At 44.0% G+C, this 18,078-nt stretch overlaps 1 protein-coding gene across 6 annotated transcripts in view; it reads right to left on the bottom strand.

Annotated features, from left to right (window-relative positions):
* The window catches only part of LOC128829891 (WD repeat-containing protein on Y chromosome-like), a 67,457-nt gene that overhangs the window by 12,222 nt on the left and 37,157 nt on the right, over positions 1-18,078 (bottom strand). For 4 of the 6 annotated variants that reach the window (XR_008443504.1, XM_054015352.1, XM_054015351.1 and 1 more), the window contains exons 15-23: positions 13,567-13,718; positions 12,684-12,786; positions 10,475-10,581; positions 10,311-10,390; positions 10,164-10,218; positions 9,050-9,095; positions 8,029-8,088; positions 6,753-6,915; positions 3,335-3,430 (exon numbers count right to left, since the gene is read on the bottom strand). Coding sequence is in view for 5 of the 6 variants with exons in the window: in XM_054015352.1 (XP_053871327.1) it covers positions 3,335-3,430; positions 6,753-6,915; positions 8,029-8,088; positions 9,050-9,095; positions 10,164-10,218; positions 10,311-10,390; positions 10,475-10,581; positions 12,684-12,786; positions 13,567-13,718 (862 nt within the window). In the remaining variant the exon portion in view is untranslated. The remainder of the gene's footprint in view (positions 1-3,334; positions 3,431-6,752; positions 6,916-8,028; positions 8,089-9,049; positions 9,096-10,163; positions 10,219-10,310; positions 10,391-10,474; positions 10,582-12,683; positions 12,787-13,566; positions 13,719-18,078) is intronic. The other 2 variants (XM_054015353.1, XM_054015355.1) reach the window with 2 other exon arrangements.

The following is an 18,078-nucleotide window of genomic DNA, read 5'->3' on the forward strand; positions in this document are numbered from 1 at the left end:
GAGGCTTGCAGCCCAGGACCATTGCATGTCAGGTATCTGCTCGTAATAGCATGGTATTTGCAGGATCCTTGTTCTCCCTGGCAGACAATCCACAGATAGCCAGAGTCCTTCTAGCAGTCCAATTAGCCACAGTGGTAGTCAGGCCATTTTTCCTAAAATGGAACTGTTGACATGACAAATAGTCCCTCTAAGCCTCTGACTTCTGTATTGGCCTTTTATTTATCCATAGACTCATTTCTTAGTAGCTGTCACATCCGCCAGGTGAGTGTCGGAGCTGGCAGCCTCACCCATTCAGGAGCTGTACTGCACTATGAAGACAGGGTGGTGCTCAGGACAGCAAAATCCCTTCTTCCTAAGATAAATTCCACACTTCCCAAGAGGTTGTGCTGCCTTTGTTCTGTCCAAAACCACAACATCCAACTGAAAAGGAGTGGCACGGATTAGATGTCAGAAAAGCATTGAAAATCTCTTGAGTGTACAGAATCCATCAAAAGATCAGGTTTCCTATTTGTGTTCTTCCACCAAAATGCCAGGGACTCAGAGCTTCCAAGTCCTCCATCACTAGGTGGATTAGACTACATATTGTGGAAGCCTACAAATCATCAGGGGCTCCTGTCCCAGAAAGGATCAAGACAGGGAGCTGGAACAATCTGTATAGTGAGGGTGCTGAGAGCCATTGAACCAAACTGTAAACCTTGTCTGTGATGGAAACTACTTCAAGCCAGGAGGTGCGGCAGCCCCCCAGCACCAGCACCTATGGATCAAAGCACACTCCACAAGCTCCTTAGCAACCTCACGGGTGGAACAAGCAAGTGCGCCCACTTCGGAAATTTGCAAAGCAGCCACTTGGTCTATGCCAGCAGTTCTCAACCAGGGGTCCAAGGCCGGTTTCAGGGGGTCCACTAAACAGAGCTGGCATTAGACTCATTGGGTCCCAGGGCAGAAAGCCCATGCTGCCCTGACCGCAGCACCCAGGGCTGAAGCCAAAGCCTGAGCAGCTTAGATTCGCGGGGACCCATGCAATTGTCCTGCTTGCTTCCCCCTAATGCCACCCTGGCTTTTATATGCAGAAAAACAGTTGTTGTGGCACAGGTGGGCTGTGGAGTTTTTATAGCATGTTGGAGGAGCCTCAGAAAGAAAAAGTGAGACACCCTGGTCTACACCTGACAGCTTCATTGGGCACTATAAGGTGGATCTTCTATCTTCTGCAGAGACATCCTTTGGCAGGACAGTGCTGCAGGTGGTGGCCCAGAAATAATACAGACTTTTCAGCAAGCTCACAGAAAGAGGGTTACTTCTTTCCTGCTGAACTTTTGTTTCATAACCCTCCTTGTTCAACTGATCGCTACTGCACAGGCATCCAGAATTGTGGGTGAGCAGGGCCGTGACAGTGGCGCTGCAGAGGGCTCCCTGTCCTGCCTTCTAAATTATCCCAACTCCCAATTATGTGGATAAAATCCGTGTGTCCCCCATGTTATTCAGATAATCAGGAGTATAGAGTATTGTTATATTTCCAAGCATTCTAGCTATAACGTGCACGTAGCTATATCTTAATGTTCAAAAAAAGATGCAAACAAGTTTGTAATGACTAATGAAAAAAGTCATAATAATTTTATTATCAATATCGAGGTCTCTCCCCTACAGGGCACTTGATCTACAGTGATCTAGCCATTCACGCAGTGCTGGTTCTGCCTCCTCATTTCTAGCTATAATGTATTTTTAGCTTCTTTCAATTCAGTGTAAGTAGTTTCCCATATTAGTTTTCCATGTAAACAATTGCTGTAGTTGCTACAGGGATGTAATGTGATTGCAAAAACAAAAGGAAGCATCAATCCAAGTGGTACAAAAACGGTTAGAGAATCCTGCCGTAGAGTTGCATCTAAATTCTATTCTGGGGCAGCCTACTGGCAGCTTATGGGATCACTGCTAAGGTCCCAGAGGTTGTGCTGCATAACACAACAGTAATTAGTTATTAATTATTTGTATTATCATAGCACTCAGGAGCCCAAGTCAAGTACCAGGATCCCATTGTGCTAAGAACTGTACAAACACAGAACAGATACCCAGTCCCTGCCCTAAAGAGCTTATAATAAGACAAGGGACAAGAGACCGATACAGACAGAGGAGTACAAGGAACCAATGAGACAATATTGGTCAACATGACAGGCTGTGGTCTCAGCACATCAGTGGCCTAATCGTTGTCAACATTTTTGTAGGCATCATGACAAAGAAGGGTTTTGGAGAACGTAGCTTTGCAGATGTTTACAGGGAACTTCTCCTAAGTATGAGGAGCACCATGAGGAAAGCACGAAGGTGATTATTTGAAAATTCAGAAAGTGGGCAATCGAAGTTCTCCCATGGGCCAGTCAGAGGTGGGAGCTGATATCTCAATAGTAAATGAGAGGTGACAGGCAATGTGGGGACAGACTGTGAAGGGCCTTGGAAGTGAATGCAAGCAGACTATGTTTGATGCAATAGAGAAGCGGGGGCTAGTGGAGGAAAGCAAAGAGGAGTGACATGATCACAGCGATGTGCTAGGAAATTACCTTTGAAGCAGCATTTTGAATGGATCTGAGCACGGCAAGATTGCACTTGTCAAGGCCAGAGAGAAGGATGTTGCTTTAATTGAGACAAGATGATGAGAACCTTGATGAGAGTTTTAGCTGTATGGATGGATAGGAAAGGCTGTAACTTAGGGGATACCTAGAGTACATGCTGGGAGTGTGATTCCCATGCTTGCATACATATATTCACACTAGCTTGGATGAGAACTAGTGCAAGTGCAAATAGTAAAGTAGCTGCAGTAGCGGGGGCAGCAGCAGTGGAAACACAGTTTAGCTGTGCTGAATAGAAGCCCTCCTGAACCCCCTGGGTACATACCTGGCGTGGCTAAGCCTTGCTGCCACTGCCCATGCTCTGTGACCACCCACACTACTATTTATGCTTGCACTAACTCTCATCAAGCTAGTGTGACTATGTGTATGCAAGCAGGGGAATCATACCTCCCACTCCCATAGTGTAGATGTAGCCTTAGAAAGATTATGCAGATTTAAGGAATGAGCTGTTGATGGGCTCTGAAGGGAAAGCTATGCGTTTCTTCTTGGCTGGAAGTTGGTTTCCAGAGTGCAAGGTGTTGTGGGAACTGAGTTGGATCAAAGGCGGCAATTAGTCATGGTTCCAAAGAAGGTAAGAATGGTTTAATGCTCTTTTTCTGGAAAAACCATAATCGTCTGGAGTTTTTAAAATCAATTTAGTAGCATGAATCATTTTTTAAAAATCCTATTTCTTAGAGATGCAACATATTGTAGTAAACGCTAGCGTTATTAACTCCTACCTTGAGGCCCATTGGAAATAAGAGAGGCTGCAGTTGATTCAAATTTCACTGCACGAGTCCTCAGAAATACGAGTTGAGTGATACTTGTGTCTACAGCTTGGGAAGGAAAAAGAAGAACAAGATTGATTTGTTCATTCTAAGCCTGCTTAAATCTTGAACACAACTTAATTGTTCTCTAGTGAAGGATAAAACCAAAATGTTAAAATAGAATTATATTGTAGCAGCAGGTTTTCCAGAGATCAGGATATTATTTTCCACCATATTTAGATTATAACAATTTAATTCCTACTGCTCTCTAAATAGGCATAATGCACAACTCATTATTTATCATCTATACTTGCTTTTAAGAGATACTAAACTTCTCTATGTGTGGATGACAAATACACCTCTACTCCGATATAACGCGACTCGATATAACACGAATTGGGATCTAACGCAGTAAAGCAGTGCTCCGGGGGGGCGGAGCTGCGCACTCCGGTGGATCAAAGCAAGTTCAATATAACGCAGTTTCACTTAGCGGTAAGATTTTTTGGCTCCCAAGGACAGCGTTATATCGAGGTAGAGGTGTATATCAGCACTGATGATTTTTACTAAAACTTCAACAGAACAGTTTTCCTTGGGAAAAACACAGTTCAGTTTAAATAAAAATGCTTTGCAAAATCATGTTGTTTTTCATGAAATTTCAGAGAAAGGAGGGAAATAGTTAAAAAAAGACATTTCCGCTTTTTCTGAACAAAACATTTTGATCTTTCCTTTTAAAATGACTTTCCATTTTGAATTTTTAAAAATTCTGTATTATACATTATAAAATATAATATAATAAAGTCAAAAGTCAACACTGAAATAAAATGTTTTGATTTTGTTGAAACAAAATATTTGGATAAATTTGAAAAGAATTTTTTAATCGAAATTTTCTTTCCTAGAGCATTTAATTTTCAGGTTTTGTTCCGATTCAGAATGAACACAAAATTTAGAAATCTCAAAATCCTCCATGAACTGGAATTTCTGTTCTCTACCCAGCTCTAGTTTTTACCATGTGCAATGACAGCCACTGTTTGTCATCAGAGAGTGTGGGCATTCTGAGTGAAATTTACGTAGACTGTCAACTCTTTGGTTCAAGCAGGGAGCATCTTTTTGTTCTGTGTTTGTACAATGCCTAGCACAATGAATTCCTGGTCCATGACGAGGGCTCATATGTACTACCACAGTACAAATAAATAAAAGGATAATAAATATTTTATTAATGATAAAATATGTTGTACAATTTTTAATTATGATAAGTTAAAGCAATTGTTACATAGGTTTCTTTTAACACCTAAAAAGTTCCATCCCTCCTTGTGTTAGTAGTTTTTCAGTTAACACAACCTTAGATCAACAAAATATCTGGACGCTAGTGATGAGATGGCGAAAAGAAGAAAGTACAAATTATGTTTTTGGCAAGAATGCCTTTTTTCTTTGACAGCAATTCCTTTATAATTACTATGAAAATTTTTCAAAATATTTTCTACTTCTAGGAATGCTCAGAATTTTAGTACACAATAAGTAAACGTCTGTAGGTGTATAGCAGCACACTTGCATTTCTTCAGAGTGAAGGCATTTGGAAATGTGCCTCATCACTGCTGTATTAATATATGTGTACCTTAGGAAGATAATGTATAGTATTGTAGAGCATGTAACATGCTAAGGCAGGACACCAGTGATGTGTATGGTACAAGAACCTAGATAAAGAGCCATGACAGAAAATGGTTCTGTACCATTCTTATGTACACAGGACTGAACCTGATGGGGAAGTTGGGTCATTTCCACAGGCCAGGCCAACCATTGGAATATCAATTGGGGGCCAAATTCTGACCCTGTTACCATGGGACTAAAGGATATATGTGCCCCGAACTCCAGCATAGGGGAGCTCAGTGTCAGCCTGACCGATCCCAAGGACAGTCAAGATGGGGCAGAAAGTGATGTGGAGCTGCTTCTCAGCACCAGTTCCATAGTCAGGTCCCACGGAACTGCTGAAAGGACGTCTGACTCTGACCGGTAATAGCCTGCTAGGGGCCAATGGGCCATTGAGGACCATTGGAATGAAAGGCATGGTAACCATACCCCCCCATACCTCCCAATGCACCTCTTACACTGAGGAAGACCAAGTTATGCCAGCAGTTCTCAAACTGAGAGTCGGGATCCCAAAGTGGGTTGCGACCCTGTTTTAATGGGGTCTCTAGGGCTGGCTTAGACTTGCTGGGGTTCGGGGCTAAAGTCAAAGCCCAAGCCCCACCGCTTGGGGCCGAAGCCAAAGTCTAAGGGCTTCAACCCTGGGCGCCAAGGCTCAAGTTACAGGCCCCCTGCCTAGGGCTGAAATCCTTGGGCTTCGGCCCCAAGTGGTGGAGCTCGGGCTTTGGCTTTACCCACCCCCCACTGGGAGCAGCGGGGCTCGGGTGGGCTCAGGCTTTGGTCCCCCCTCCTGGGTCATATAATAACTTTGGTTGTCAGAAGGGGGTCACAGTGAAGTGAAGTTTGTGAACTACTGAATTATGCCAATCAGGAATTCCACCATGCCCAGGGAATCTCCAGATGCCCTATTAGGGCAGCTTTCCGTCCCCTTTGCTGCTCTGCAGAGCTAAGGAGACAGAGCATGGTCTGAGGACCTGGCCCAATATTTCCAGAAGAAGGAACTTGTAAATACTATTATACTCTTAAGCATGTAACCAAAGGACAATTGTTCATTCAGTTGTAATGCTTAAAGAAAGAGATGGCCTTGCAGCTAAGGTACTAGATGGACTCTGAAGGTCTGGGTTCAATTCTCTGCTCTGCCACAAACTCCCTGCCTTACCTTGGGCAAGTCATTTAATCACTCTGTGCCTCAGTTTCCCCAGCTATAAAATGAGCATAATAAGCCTTTCTTTGGGTTGTCTATTTAGAATATAAGCTGGTCAAGGCAGGGACTGTTTCTCACTCTGTGTGTGTGTGTGTGTGTGTGTGTGTGTGTGTGTGTGTGTGTACACACAGCACAATGTCTCATTTGGAGCCTTTAGGCAGGCACTACTGTAATACAAATAATTATTCATGTATATGTGTATATATACCCCCCAAACACACCAAGAAAACACATATAATCAACTTCATCCTTTGTCCTTGATATTTACTACAAACTATTTGATTTGCTCATTACATTAGCGATAACGGCTTTAACTAAACCCACGGTATGGCACTGCTCCCTTGCCTTACACTGCAATAATTTTATGTGATGTACAGTTACCATGAGGTCTCCCTGTTCTACTGAATTTATGAAGTGTCCTCCTAATAGTATAGTTTGCTGTAACATGCAAGGTCCACATCTCTCCAAACAAGATTTTGAATGAAGGGTTAAGCTGGAAAGTGTTTAGGAATTGTTTTCCCTGTAGTTTCCCTAGTCAGTACTTACCTTCTGTGCCAGCACAGTGAGTGGGAAAAGATGTGTGAAGTTTGCGGTATATGTGTCCTGAGATCATATTCCAAATGATAATTTCACCATCATAACTGGAGGTGGCAAGAAGATTAGGTGGACACTGAGCAATACACAGAATATCCTCCTTGTGGCCACAGCTCTAAATGAAAAAAGATGACAAAAGAAACACTGCTGCTCCTTTCCCTTTGTTCAGCAAGAGAAAGGGACCTAGGCACAGACTTTCCCTGGCTCTTGCAGCTCACACACAAGAACCTATGTCATTTCTCCAGCCTAATCGCCTACATAGTATCAGGTGAGAAATTTAAAACAACTGAGATTAGTGTCTTTTGGACTATACATCTCATTTGCAGATGCTTTTCCTCATCCCATCCCATCAGGGTCTACAACTCACACAGCTTTAATTATTACCACCTTCTCTTTCTTTGCTGGTGACTCACAGATCTCCCCCCATCCTCAGTTCAGACTGTGTCCGTCTCTCTGACATCTTCCGCTGGATGTCTCACTGAAGCCTCAAGATACTCAACCAGTCAAAAAATGAACTTGTCATCTTTATAATAATATATGGAGATATACCTATCTCATAGAGCTGGAAGGAACCCTGAAAGGTCATATGAGTCCTGCCCCCTGCCTTCATTAGCAGGACCAAGTACTGATTTTTGCTCCAGATCCCTAAGTGGCCCCCTCAAGAATTGAACTCACAACCCTGGGTTTAGCAGGCTAATGCTCAAACCACTGAGCTATCCCTCCCATTTCATCCAGGATCACCTTTTTTTTTTCCCCCCTCCTCCCCCCCGTCTCTCTCTCTCCTTTACGTCCACAGCCCCACTATCCTCCTAGCCTCGCAGCCATGATGTCAGTTTTTGATTCCTCTCTCCTCTTCACACTGAAGTGGCCATCTAATTCTGCTGGTTTTCATTCCAAAACTTCTGCAAAATCAGCTATTCGTCTCCATTTCCAACATAAAAAGCTCCTGTTTAGACCTCGATCATTTCATGCTTCAACTACTACATCTCCTTTTCCTCCTCCTTTCCAACCTGCATGACACTTATCTTGTTCCTCTCTAATCTGCTCAAAACTCAGGTGTGAAAGTTATCTATCTAGAATTATATGTTGGTAAGAATTCAAATAACTGCTCATTACTAAAGTCTAATTGTCTGTGTTCAATTATTTATCCAGCTTTGTGTCAAATAACATCTGACTTATTTTTTTAAAAGAACTTCATTTGTAATACAGAATCAAGATGGATTCTTACTATATCATCCTGCCAATAGGGCTGAGGTTTCTGAAAGTGATGAAGGTCGTCTGCAGAGTCCTGTTCCAAACAAAGATAAAAGAGAAGTTGGTGTATTTTCAGCATTTTCTCAGCCAACAGGGATATGTTCTTCTACTAGGTATGTACGTACAGCTCAAAAGAAGTTGAACTCACATGTGCAAAAGCCAAATGGCTTTAAAACGCAAGTAATTCCCACTGACACAAAAGTGAACAGACAAGGCCCTTCATATTGCTAGAAACAATAGGTAACAAACCAAAAGGCTTGAGAACAGCATGTTTCCAACGTCTATTTAAGTTAATTTTTTAATTAAAATCTGGCTAAATATTATAATAAACATGCATTGCATATTAATAGCAGAATATGTAACAGCACTGCTTGCTAAAGGCTCTTTGATTTGGCCATGTGTTTGATGATGGGCAACTGGATGGCTCTCTGATGACTGTCAAATGTAATTTTGCATTTACTTGCTCCTGCAGGTTGCCTAAGGTACTGAATTCAGAAAATAAACAAAATATCCAGGCCAGGATCCTGCAAAGATTTACATGTGAGCCCAACTTTATGTGCTGAGTGGCCTTCAATGGAACTACTCTCAGGGTGAAATCCTGACCCCAGTGAAGTCGGGCAGTGTTTTGCCATTGAAGTCAATGGGACTAGGACTTCACCCTCAGTGCAATAAGTTACCCATGTTATTATGTCTCTGCAGGATCATGTCCTTGAAATTTTGTTTGTTTACTGGGCACAGAACCTTAGGCAACCTACAGAGAGTGAGATCAAGTTTTACATGTCCTACCTTCAAGTGGAGGAGGTTGAGTATTGGACAACATTTTTAATCTTAGCCCAAAACAGAGATGGTTAATACATCAGTGACTGTAAACAGATTTTTTCCCCCCTTTTCACTTTGAATGAGAAGCAATAAATACAAAATTTAAGAGTTCATTTTAAAATAATAATAATTTTATATTAATACCAAGTCATTTTAGATATATATTTTTCACTTACAAAATACATGCTTATTCTTCTATCCCATCCAACAGCTATGATATACCTACAAGAAGATTTAATAAAGTGTTCAGTATTCTGTTTGATTTTATATACTAGTAATTTTTTTTAAAGAGAGATGTTTTTTAAATATTACTGTTTTAAACATCAAGGAAATGGGAAAGTTACACGCAGCTTGTCAAAATTAATGAAATAATCCACTGAGAACTGCCTTCATGGAATGATAGCACCTATTAGGCCAATATTGTTTTTCATTATGTTTCTACAATGGCTAACACAACTGGGGTCCTGGCTTTCACATGCTATTGTAACACAAATGATAACAACATGGGAGCACTGTGCACTGAGTAGCAGAACAACAGCATCTGTTTCAGAGAACTAGGGGTCTGTAAGCCAGCAAGCAGCTTCACTAGCCAGGGAAGGTAAAATAAAGCCAAAACTTCAGTTTGGGTCATAACCTTTTCTTCTGGGCTGGCTTAATCATCATTAGAGGATTCAAAACAAGAGCAATGTATCTCAAAATACTTGGTCCCAACCACCAGGGGCCTTTGAAGCTTTCAGCAAGCAGGGAAGAGACAGGACACAACCTCCTCCTTGAGTTGCCTTTCCTGGCTATCCTCAATGGGCCTCCTGCCAGATTACCATGAAGTGACTTCCCTCAGGGTTTTAGGTAAACCCTCATCTTCTCCAGCCTGCGCCAAGGGCATTCCATTATGTAATCCCCAGCATACAGTCACGTATTGCTTAGTCAGCTGACCCCTTTCCTCATGGGCTTTGTCTGGTGACTACAACTCTCAGCAACCCCTATGCCATGCCCCATCAACAGATATGCTGGCTGCCCCCGCACTTACAGGCCAGTGCTCTGTTGAAGGCTCTATAGGCACTCATCAAAGAATGTAACCTGCTTTGTATAGCTGTACAAGTCTGTTTATTTGCACTGTGTTTATTTCTTCAGAGGTTGTAGTTCTTTTTGTGGCACAGCTATGACCAATGCTCCAGTAATGTCACAAAGGAATCACTTTCTACAGAAAAGAGCTAGCATTTGCCGTATAAATTCCCACAAAATATATCATTCCCTAGCTCAAGGTTCACACCAAGCTGTGAAAGATCTGACCTGCTTCTGTTCACCTCCACGTAGGTGCAGTCACAGACTTCAGCACATTTGTCTTCTGTAGGGAAAAATAAACCAAACATTGATTTTTTTCAATACTTTAAATCATATTTTTCCAGTCTTTCAAATATTTTTCAACATGCTGTTTACCCCTTTTCAAAGTATTCAAACAATGTCCATTGTTGTAATTCCATATTTTCAAGCATCCATCTCTTCCTCCTGTAATTAACCTAAAATGGGATTAAAATTCAATATATGTCCCACATGTGCCAACAATTAAATATATCTTCAAATAAACATAAAAAGAAACATACCTTCTTCCACTGACATCAAAGGTCAAACAGGTTATTGCAGCACCTCCATGAGCACCACTAAACTCAAATAAATGCTTTCCTGTTTCAAAATCCCACACTTTAACCACCTTTTAAAAGACAAGCAAACAAATAGTGATTGAAGGAGTGTCTGAAAAGTAGCAGGATTTTTCCATTTTACCCCCCTCTGCCCAGCCTCTCACAACTGCCTTTTTTTTTTTAAGCTGAATGGTGTAGCTGCAGGCTATGTTATTTGATCTCCTTTACTGAGATCTTCAATGTGTCAAAATGAGCCTTGTAAGGTGCCTAGATACCAATGTGATGGCTGCCAAGTATCTACCTATCTTGGATTGGCACAGATGCTTGAAGAAATGTATATAGCACTGGTCAATGTGACTGCCTGGATTACCATCACTTTAATCAGTATCCAGATTTATTCAGGACAAAATTAAGATGACCTAAGTCACATCGATGTACAGCAACAGCAGTAATTAAATTGCTATGCTCCTTGTGTTGGCAGTGCATATCCTCACCAGGAGCACTTGCACTGATTAACTGTCTGTGTGGAGCATTGTAGGATGGCTTCTGGAAAGCAGCAACAGTCGATGTAAGCTACACTGACACTGCGTTGACCTAACTATATCGACCTAAGCACTATGCTTCTCGCGGAGGTGCAGTATTATGTCGGTGTCATGGGTGAGTTCATTAGTGGGAGCTACAATTTAATTTAGATGCTTACAGAGTTGGGTTGACAAAAGCTGCCATTGATGTAAGTGTAGACCAGGGCTCAGTGTTTGAGAGAGAAAAAAGAAACAGCGACCCTAGAAAGACACATATTGGCGTGGGGTGGAATCTAAGACCCCGGTCTATACTATAAACTTATATCGGTATAACTACATCACTCAGGGGTGTGAAAAATTCACATCCCTGAGCAACGCAGTTATACTGACCTAACCCTTGGTGTAGCTACTGCCTCTCAGGTAGGTGGATTAACTACACCGATAGGAGAAGCTCTCCTGTTGGCATAGTAACAGCTTCACTAAAGTGCTACAGTGGTGCAGCTGCAGCACTGTATGTGAAGACAAGCCCTAAGTAACATATGTCTCTTCTCAAAAATATGTGAAGTTCTTCTGAAGATGTCACTGTAGATGACATAACTTGCCTTTAAAATATTTTACAGATTGGCGATTAGCTACACTGGTAATGGGTACAGCTGCTCAAAACTTGGGCTTTCTGGTTCATGAGAAATTGCAACATTTTCAAAATGTTAATAAATTTGTTAGTCTCTAAGGTGCCACAAGTACTCCTGTTCTTCTTTTTGCGGATACAGACTAACACGGCTGTTACTCTGAAACCTAACATTTTCAAACTTGATTTAATTCCAAATTTCCATGAATCCAGAATTTTTGACGTTTCCAATGAACCAGAAATCCTGGAGAGAAAAAACAACAACCTGATTCTGACACATTACATTTCCAAAACAAAATATGCTCTCCAGGCTGGCAGTTGCTGACTGCAATTGACATTGTGGTCAGCGTCACTGCTGCTATAAGTTTCACCACTGCTAACAGCAACAGTGAGATTGACAAGAATACCAATTGCAGGCAGCAGCTGCCCAGGCTTTGAGGTTTGTGGCTCCAGGGTAACCCTGGCATGTGTCCCAGGACGCCAAGGTTTCCAGCCTCCTGGTTCATCTGGTTCCTCCACTTCTGTCCCAGGGCCTCTCAGGTCCCAGCTTTGTGCAGTGAGCCAGAAACCCTGTGAGCCCCCAGGATTTCTAAGCTCCCTGTTGTGGAGCTCGGAACCTAGATTCGGAGTCCAGACTAGAGCGAGGTTTCCCAGGACTTCCAGATTCCTGGCTCTACGGCAGTGAGTCTGGAAGCCCTGGCATGGAAGGGTGGCTCTGAAGTTATGGATCCTGGAAGCCTGGAGTTTCTGGCCCTGGCCGGTTCACGCAGCAGCCCACAAGGCAAGCTGACAGGGAACCAGGCAGGTTGATTCACTGAAAGTTTGTCAAACTGACTTGCTTTCATGAAACGTTTGGGGTTTGAAGAACCAGCATTTTCTGACAAAGCTGTTTCACCGGAAAATCTCTGATCAGCTCTAGTGATGGGTGTGTTAAAAATGCACAGATTACATACAATAGATTAGACAGACACATGGAGTCATGTCAGCAACTACATTGCCTTTATGTGGTATAGTTTTCACTTACAGATCCCTCTGAGCAGCTCACCATGTGCCTGAACTCTTTGTTGTATTTGCAGCACAGAACTGGCTCCTTATGAGACACGACCAAGTGGGGCTCTGGAGGAGGCCTAGCTCATGGAAAAACAAACCAAAGCAATGCACCATATATCAACCAGACTGTACAAGACTTGGGGAAAGTACAACGGCATTAAGCACTTCTATGCTATTTCCTCAGTACATCTTCCAAAAGGGGGAAAGCAATGCTGTGACTTTAACTTAAAGATACTGATAGCGGTGGGAAGAAAGAGGGAGGCCTTTAGGCTAGGTCTACACTACCCGCCTGAATCTGCAGGTAGAAATCGATCTCTCGGGGATCGAATTATCGCGTCTCGTCGGGACGCGACAATCGATCCCCGAATCGACGTTCTTACTCCACCAGTGGAGGTGGGAGTAAGTGCCGTCGAAGGGGAGCCGCGGAGGTCGATTTTGCCGCCGTCCTCACAGCGGGGTAAGTCGGCTCTGATAGGTCGAATTCAGCTACGCTATTCGCGTAGCTGAATTTGCGTATCTTAAATCGACCCCCCACATAGTGAAGACCTGCCCTTAGTCTCCACACCCATCCCATTGTTAGTCTGCCTGCATCTACTAGACCATACTCTAGGGAATCTTTGCAAATAATTCCCACCTGTGCTGCTACCCGTTCCACTGCACCAGCAGCTGTTGTAGTGGGAGCCCGAGGAGGGGACAGGGATCTACGCTACCCTGTTCCCACAGAGGGCAAACTTCTCCAATTATATTTCAAATGCTCTAGATTTCCCACACACACACAAATGTCCCATCTGTTGAACTTTTGAATAACAGCTGAAGAGGCTCACGAACCCTCAAACTCAAACGGGCTTGCCATGTACCTTAATCTTAGATGAAGAAGTGCAAGTGTATCTGCAGCAACACAAAGCGATCTGGTGCCTGGGGTGTAGTGGCAAGCAGTGAGCTCTCCCTTAATTCCACTGGTTTTTGAACAAGCTGTAAATAAACAGGTCTGGTCCACAATATCCCAAATCTGTAGGAAAAGATGTTACACAAATGGAACAACAATTAATAGGGTTGTACTCTAATGTCTGACACACATCCTCATGCAATTCTAAAAATACACTGCTATACTTTCCTTCCCACCCAGGTCAGGTAGTTATGCATGACACCTACACTGGAAGGTTAGACCCTGACCAAAAGTACCCCCAACACAACACTGCTAGACCAGGGTCTCTGGGTATTTTAGAATCAGAGAAGGGAAGTAAGCAACAGATTACTTACCCTAAAGATGCTGTGTTACTTTTCCACAGAAGGGAACAGCTACAAGAGAGATTATCCTGGGGTAAGTCTCTCCATCTCTCCTGTTGGAGTTGTTCCTCTTTGTATAAATACATACATACATACATACTTACTCACTCACAGGGCCAGAGAGATTGACTCAATAGACCAGAGGCTAGAGTACTCACCTGAGATGTGGGAGACTCCGGTTCAAATCTCTGCTCCAGTGAATAATTAAGTAGAACTGCTTCAACAGGGGAGATTGAGAAAGACCAATGCCAGGATACCCAATAGCCTGGTGGTTATGTTACTCCCTTGGAATATGTAAGATCCAGGTGCAAGTCCATAATCTGAATCAGGCAGAGTAGGGAGATGAACCCAGGTCACGTACCTCCTAGGTGAGTGCCCAAACCACAAGGCTATTAGGTATTATATACAACACACACATGCTAGTCTGAGAATCCTATTGGGCTTAGGCACAAACAAGGGCTCTAAGCAGCTAGTTAGCTGTGGTGCAGCATCAGGACTCAGGCACCTTTTTGTGCTTACCCACTGGTAGAAACTTAGGCACCTACAGGGTTAGGCAGCAGCTGAGTGGTGGTTGTGAGAATATCAGTGGCACCTAAGTAGTTTTATAGATCTAGTCCTGAGAGTCTTTCCACGGACTCTAGCCCAGGGATGGGCAAACTTTTTGGCCCGAGGGATGGGGTGGGGAAAATTGCATACAGGGCTGGGGCAGGGGGTGGGGGTGCAGGAGGGAGTGCGGGGTGTGGGAGGGGGTGCAATGTGCAGGAAGGGACTCAGGGCAGGGGGTTCGGGTGCAGGAGGGGTGCGGCAGGGGGCTCAGGGCAGGGAGTTGGGATGTGGGGTGCAGAAGGGGTTTGGGCTCCAGCCCAGCGCTGCTTACCTGGAGCAGCTTCGAGATGGCAGCGGCACGCCTCTGTGGCCCCTGGCCTCCGCGCGCCTGTGGGTACCTCCCCCGAATCTCCCATTGGCTGAGGTTCCCCATTCCCGGGCAATGGGTGCTGCAGGGGGAGGTACCCACAGGCGAGGGCAGTACATGGAGCCCTCTGTTCCACCCACACCAGGGGCCGCTGGGACGTGGTGTCAGCCGCTTCTGGGAGCAGTGCGGGGCCCGCAGTGCCACAGGGGTGGCAATCCCGCAGGCCGGATCCAAAGTCCTGAGGGGCTGGATCCGGCCCGCAGCCCATAGTTTGCCCACCCCTACTCTAGCCCTTACTTGGTGAAAGTGCTCTGAGATGAAAGGTGCTATATAAATGCAGACTACTGTTTGTGATTTTCCTTCATACCATGTATGCCTAATTCATCCTTAGTCTATACCCAGTGAAGTCAGTGGAAATATACCAGAGATGAATTTAGCCCTATATCTAAATTAATCTTCGGTGTATGTCCACTGACTTCAATGGATATACACTAAGGATGAATTTGGCACATATGGTATAATGGAAAATGATGAACAATAATTTACATTTATAAAACAAGTCAACCCCTGCATCATGTTAAATTAGGGGCAATTAATAAGTTAATCAAACAGAAAAGGTGCTCACAATGGATGTATACATACTTGGTTCAAACTTGGAGAAAAACAGCGGAATCCTCTGGAAACACAGAAGACCCACACAAACCCCACAAGATGTCTGATTATAAAGTGCGGAGTACAGTTCTAAAGACATGCTTCTGGAAATTAAATTGGTAATTAAAAATAATAATATAATAGTGCTCGCTAATATAGTGGTCAGAAACCTAAACTTAATACTGAAGTCATACATTGGAAGAAGTGCAAAGGCTAATATTATTACTATAGGCAGGGTTGGTAGCACTGCCTATTATTAAGGTTGCTCAACACTTTCCATTATAAGACCCTGTTTTCTTTTTTATTTGCTCATTTTAGCAAATTTTAACTGCTTGAGCTGAAGTTTTCCATTCTACATTAAGCTAAATAATTTTGGAAAATTTCAGCCAAAATGGTTCAGCAGTTTCTGAGAACAAGGGTAAGAAAAAATGTGCTTTACTCATGTTAAAAAAAAAATCTATCAAACTTGTCTTTGGAAAGCTCTAGCTCCTCCTTACTTTGGAGAAAGAATGCTTTAGTTTTAGCAAGGGACTGGGCTTTTGTGTCAGGGATGTGCTTTTTGCCATCCCTGTGAAATTCTGCCAAATTTGGCAAAGTTATAAGCCTTCTTTTTAAAAAAAATCACAGTTTGCACATGCTAAGTAGAGATTAATTTTAGCAGCTAATCTCCCTGAAGCATGCTCCAGCCCAGGGATAAGCAAGATTTTCCCTGCAATTGCAGCTCTTGGCTGCTGTGGGCCATGCTGGGTCTGAACCAGGGCCGGCTCCAGGCACCAGCCCACCAAGCATGTGCTTGGGGTGGTGCCTGGAGGGGGGCGGCGCGGCGGGGCCCCAGCCAGGCTCGCCGCCCTCCCCCCGGCGCTCTGGCCGCCGGGGAGAGCGGAGAGCCCTGGCCGCGCTCTCCGCCTTGCTCCCGGCGCTCTAGCCGCCAGGGGCTCTCCACCCTCCCCCCAGCGCTCTGGCCAGTCGGGGATTGCGGGCCTGCGGCCGGGCTTGGCGCCCTCCCCTGCCGCGCTTGGGGGGAGGGGAGGGGCGGCGGGTGGCTTTTTTGCCTAGGGTGGCAAAAAAGCCAGAGCCGGCCCTGGTCTGAACACCTACACTGAGAACAGGGAGACTGACACCCTGCTGGGCCCAGGCAGTGTGGAGGAGGAAGCTGTCTAATTCAAATATAGAGGGAACAAAAGATTAACCTACTGAGGTTTGGGAGAAGTAGAATGGGACAAGGAGCTAGGGAGTATAGAAACTGGAACTGGAGAGATCCAGGAGTCGGGGACTGGCTTGTCAAGGAGACTGGGGATGAAATGTTACTGGGGTGGGGGGGGAAGATGGTGACAGGTAGTGCAGAGGAGTGAGACTAGGACTTGCTAGGCAAGGAGACTTGTGGGGCGGGATGAGAAATCTGAGGAGTGGAGACTGGGACTGGCTATGCTGAGAGAATGGGACTAGGAAAGGGATGAGAAGCCTGGGGTGTGGAAAAGAAAGGACTGGGACAGGGATAAGTTGAAGGGGATGGGGAAGAAGGGGTCACACTTCAGGGGAATGCACAGAATATCACTAGAGCACACTCCCCATCAAAGCCTCAATGGAGCCCAAGATCCCTGAGTGGGTCACACACTGGCAAAGTGTCTCATTCTCCTGTAGTGCTTGTCTACACAGACGATGACAACCTACTACTGCTACCAGTTGTCCTGTTAGCTCAAAGGTAGAGGTCTGTGCAGTGGGTCAAGTTCCACCTCCGCTGATGACCCATGCAAATGTCAGTATGATTTCATGTGACAGAATTTCAGGTTTTTTTCAGTTAGCTTTTTGAAAACCTAAGAAATTACACATAAAAATCCACATTAAAAGGTTGCAAGGTCAAACACTCAAAAGTTAGAAAAATGCCAGAATTAATGAGGTCACACGTTGAACAAGAAGAAAGCAGAATATTTGATAGCTTCTCATTAAGTGAGCACTATCCATTCTGTGCACTGAATGAGGCAAAAGAATTGTGGAAAAAATAGTATGTGTATTTAAAATAGTCTGCCTGTGCAGAAGAGTCCAAATTAAGGTTGCATGAGGAAACCTTAATTCTAGCATTTCCAACCTTAATAATATTATTTTAATGTAGGGTGGTTATTTTTGTTGTTTTTTTGTGTAATACACACGTGTAATACATGCATTGTGTATATAATACATGCCTAGTTAGGGAGATTTCAGCAAATGAAGAAACAGAAATACCTATCCTAGAGAAATTACAATAGAAGCAAGATCTCTAAATTAAAAAACAAAACACATGGTATGTCTTCACTTACCGGAGGGTCCGGCGGCAGGCAATCGATGTTCTGGGATCGATCCCGGAAGTGCTCGCCGTCGACACCGGTACTCCAGCTCGCCGAGAGGAGTACGCGGCATCGACGGGGGAGTCTTCCTGCCGCGTCTGGACCCGCAGTAAGTTCGGACTAAGGTACTTCGAATTCAGCTACGTTATTAACGTAACTGAATTTGCATACCTTAGTCCAAAGTGGGGGCTTAGTGG

Source organism: Malaclemys terrapin, chromosome 1 (genome assembly GCF_027887155.1).
Source record: "Malaclemys terrapin pileata isolate rMalTer1 chromosome 1, rMalTer1.hap1, whole genome shotgun sequence".
NCBI lineage: Eukaryota > Metazoa > Chordata > Testudines > Emydidae > Malaclemys > Malaclemys terrapin.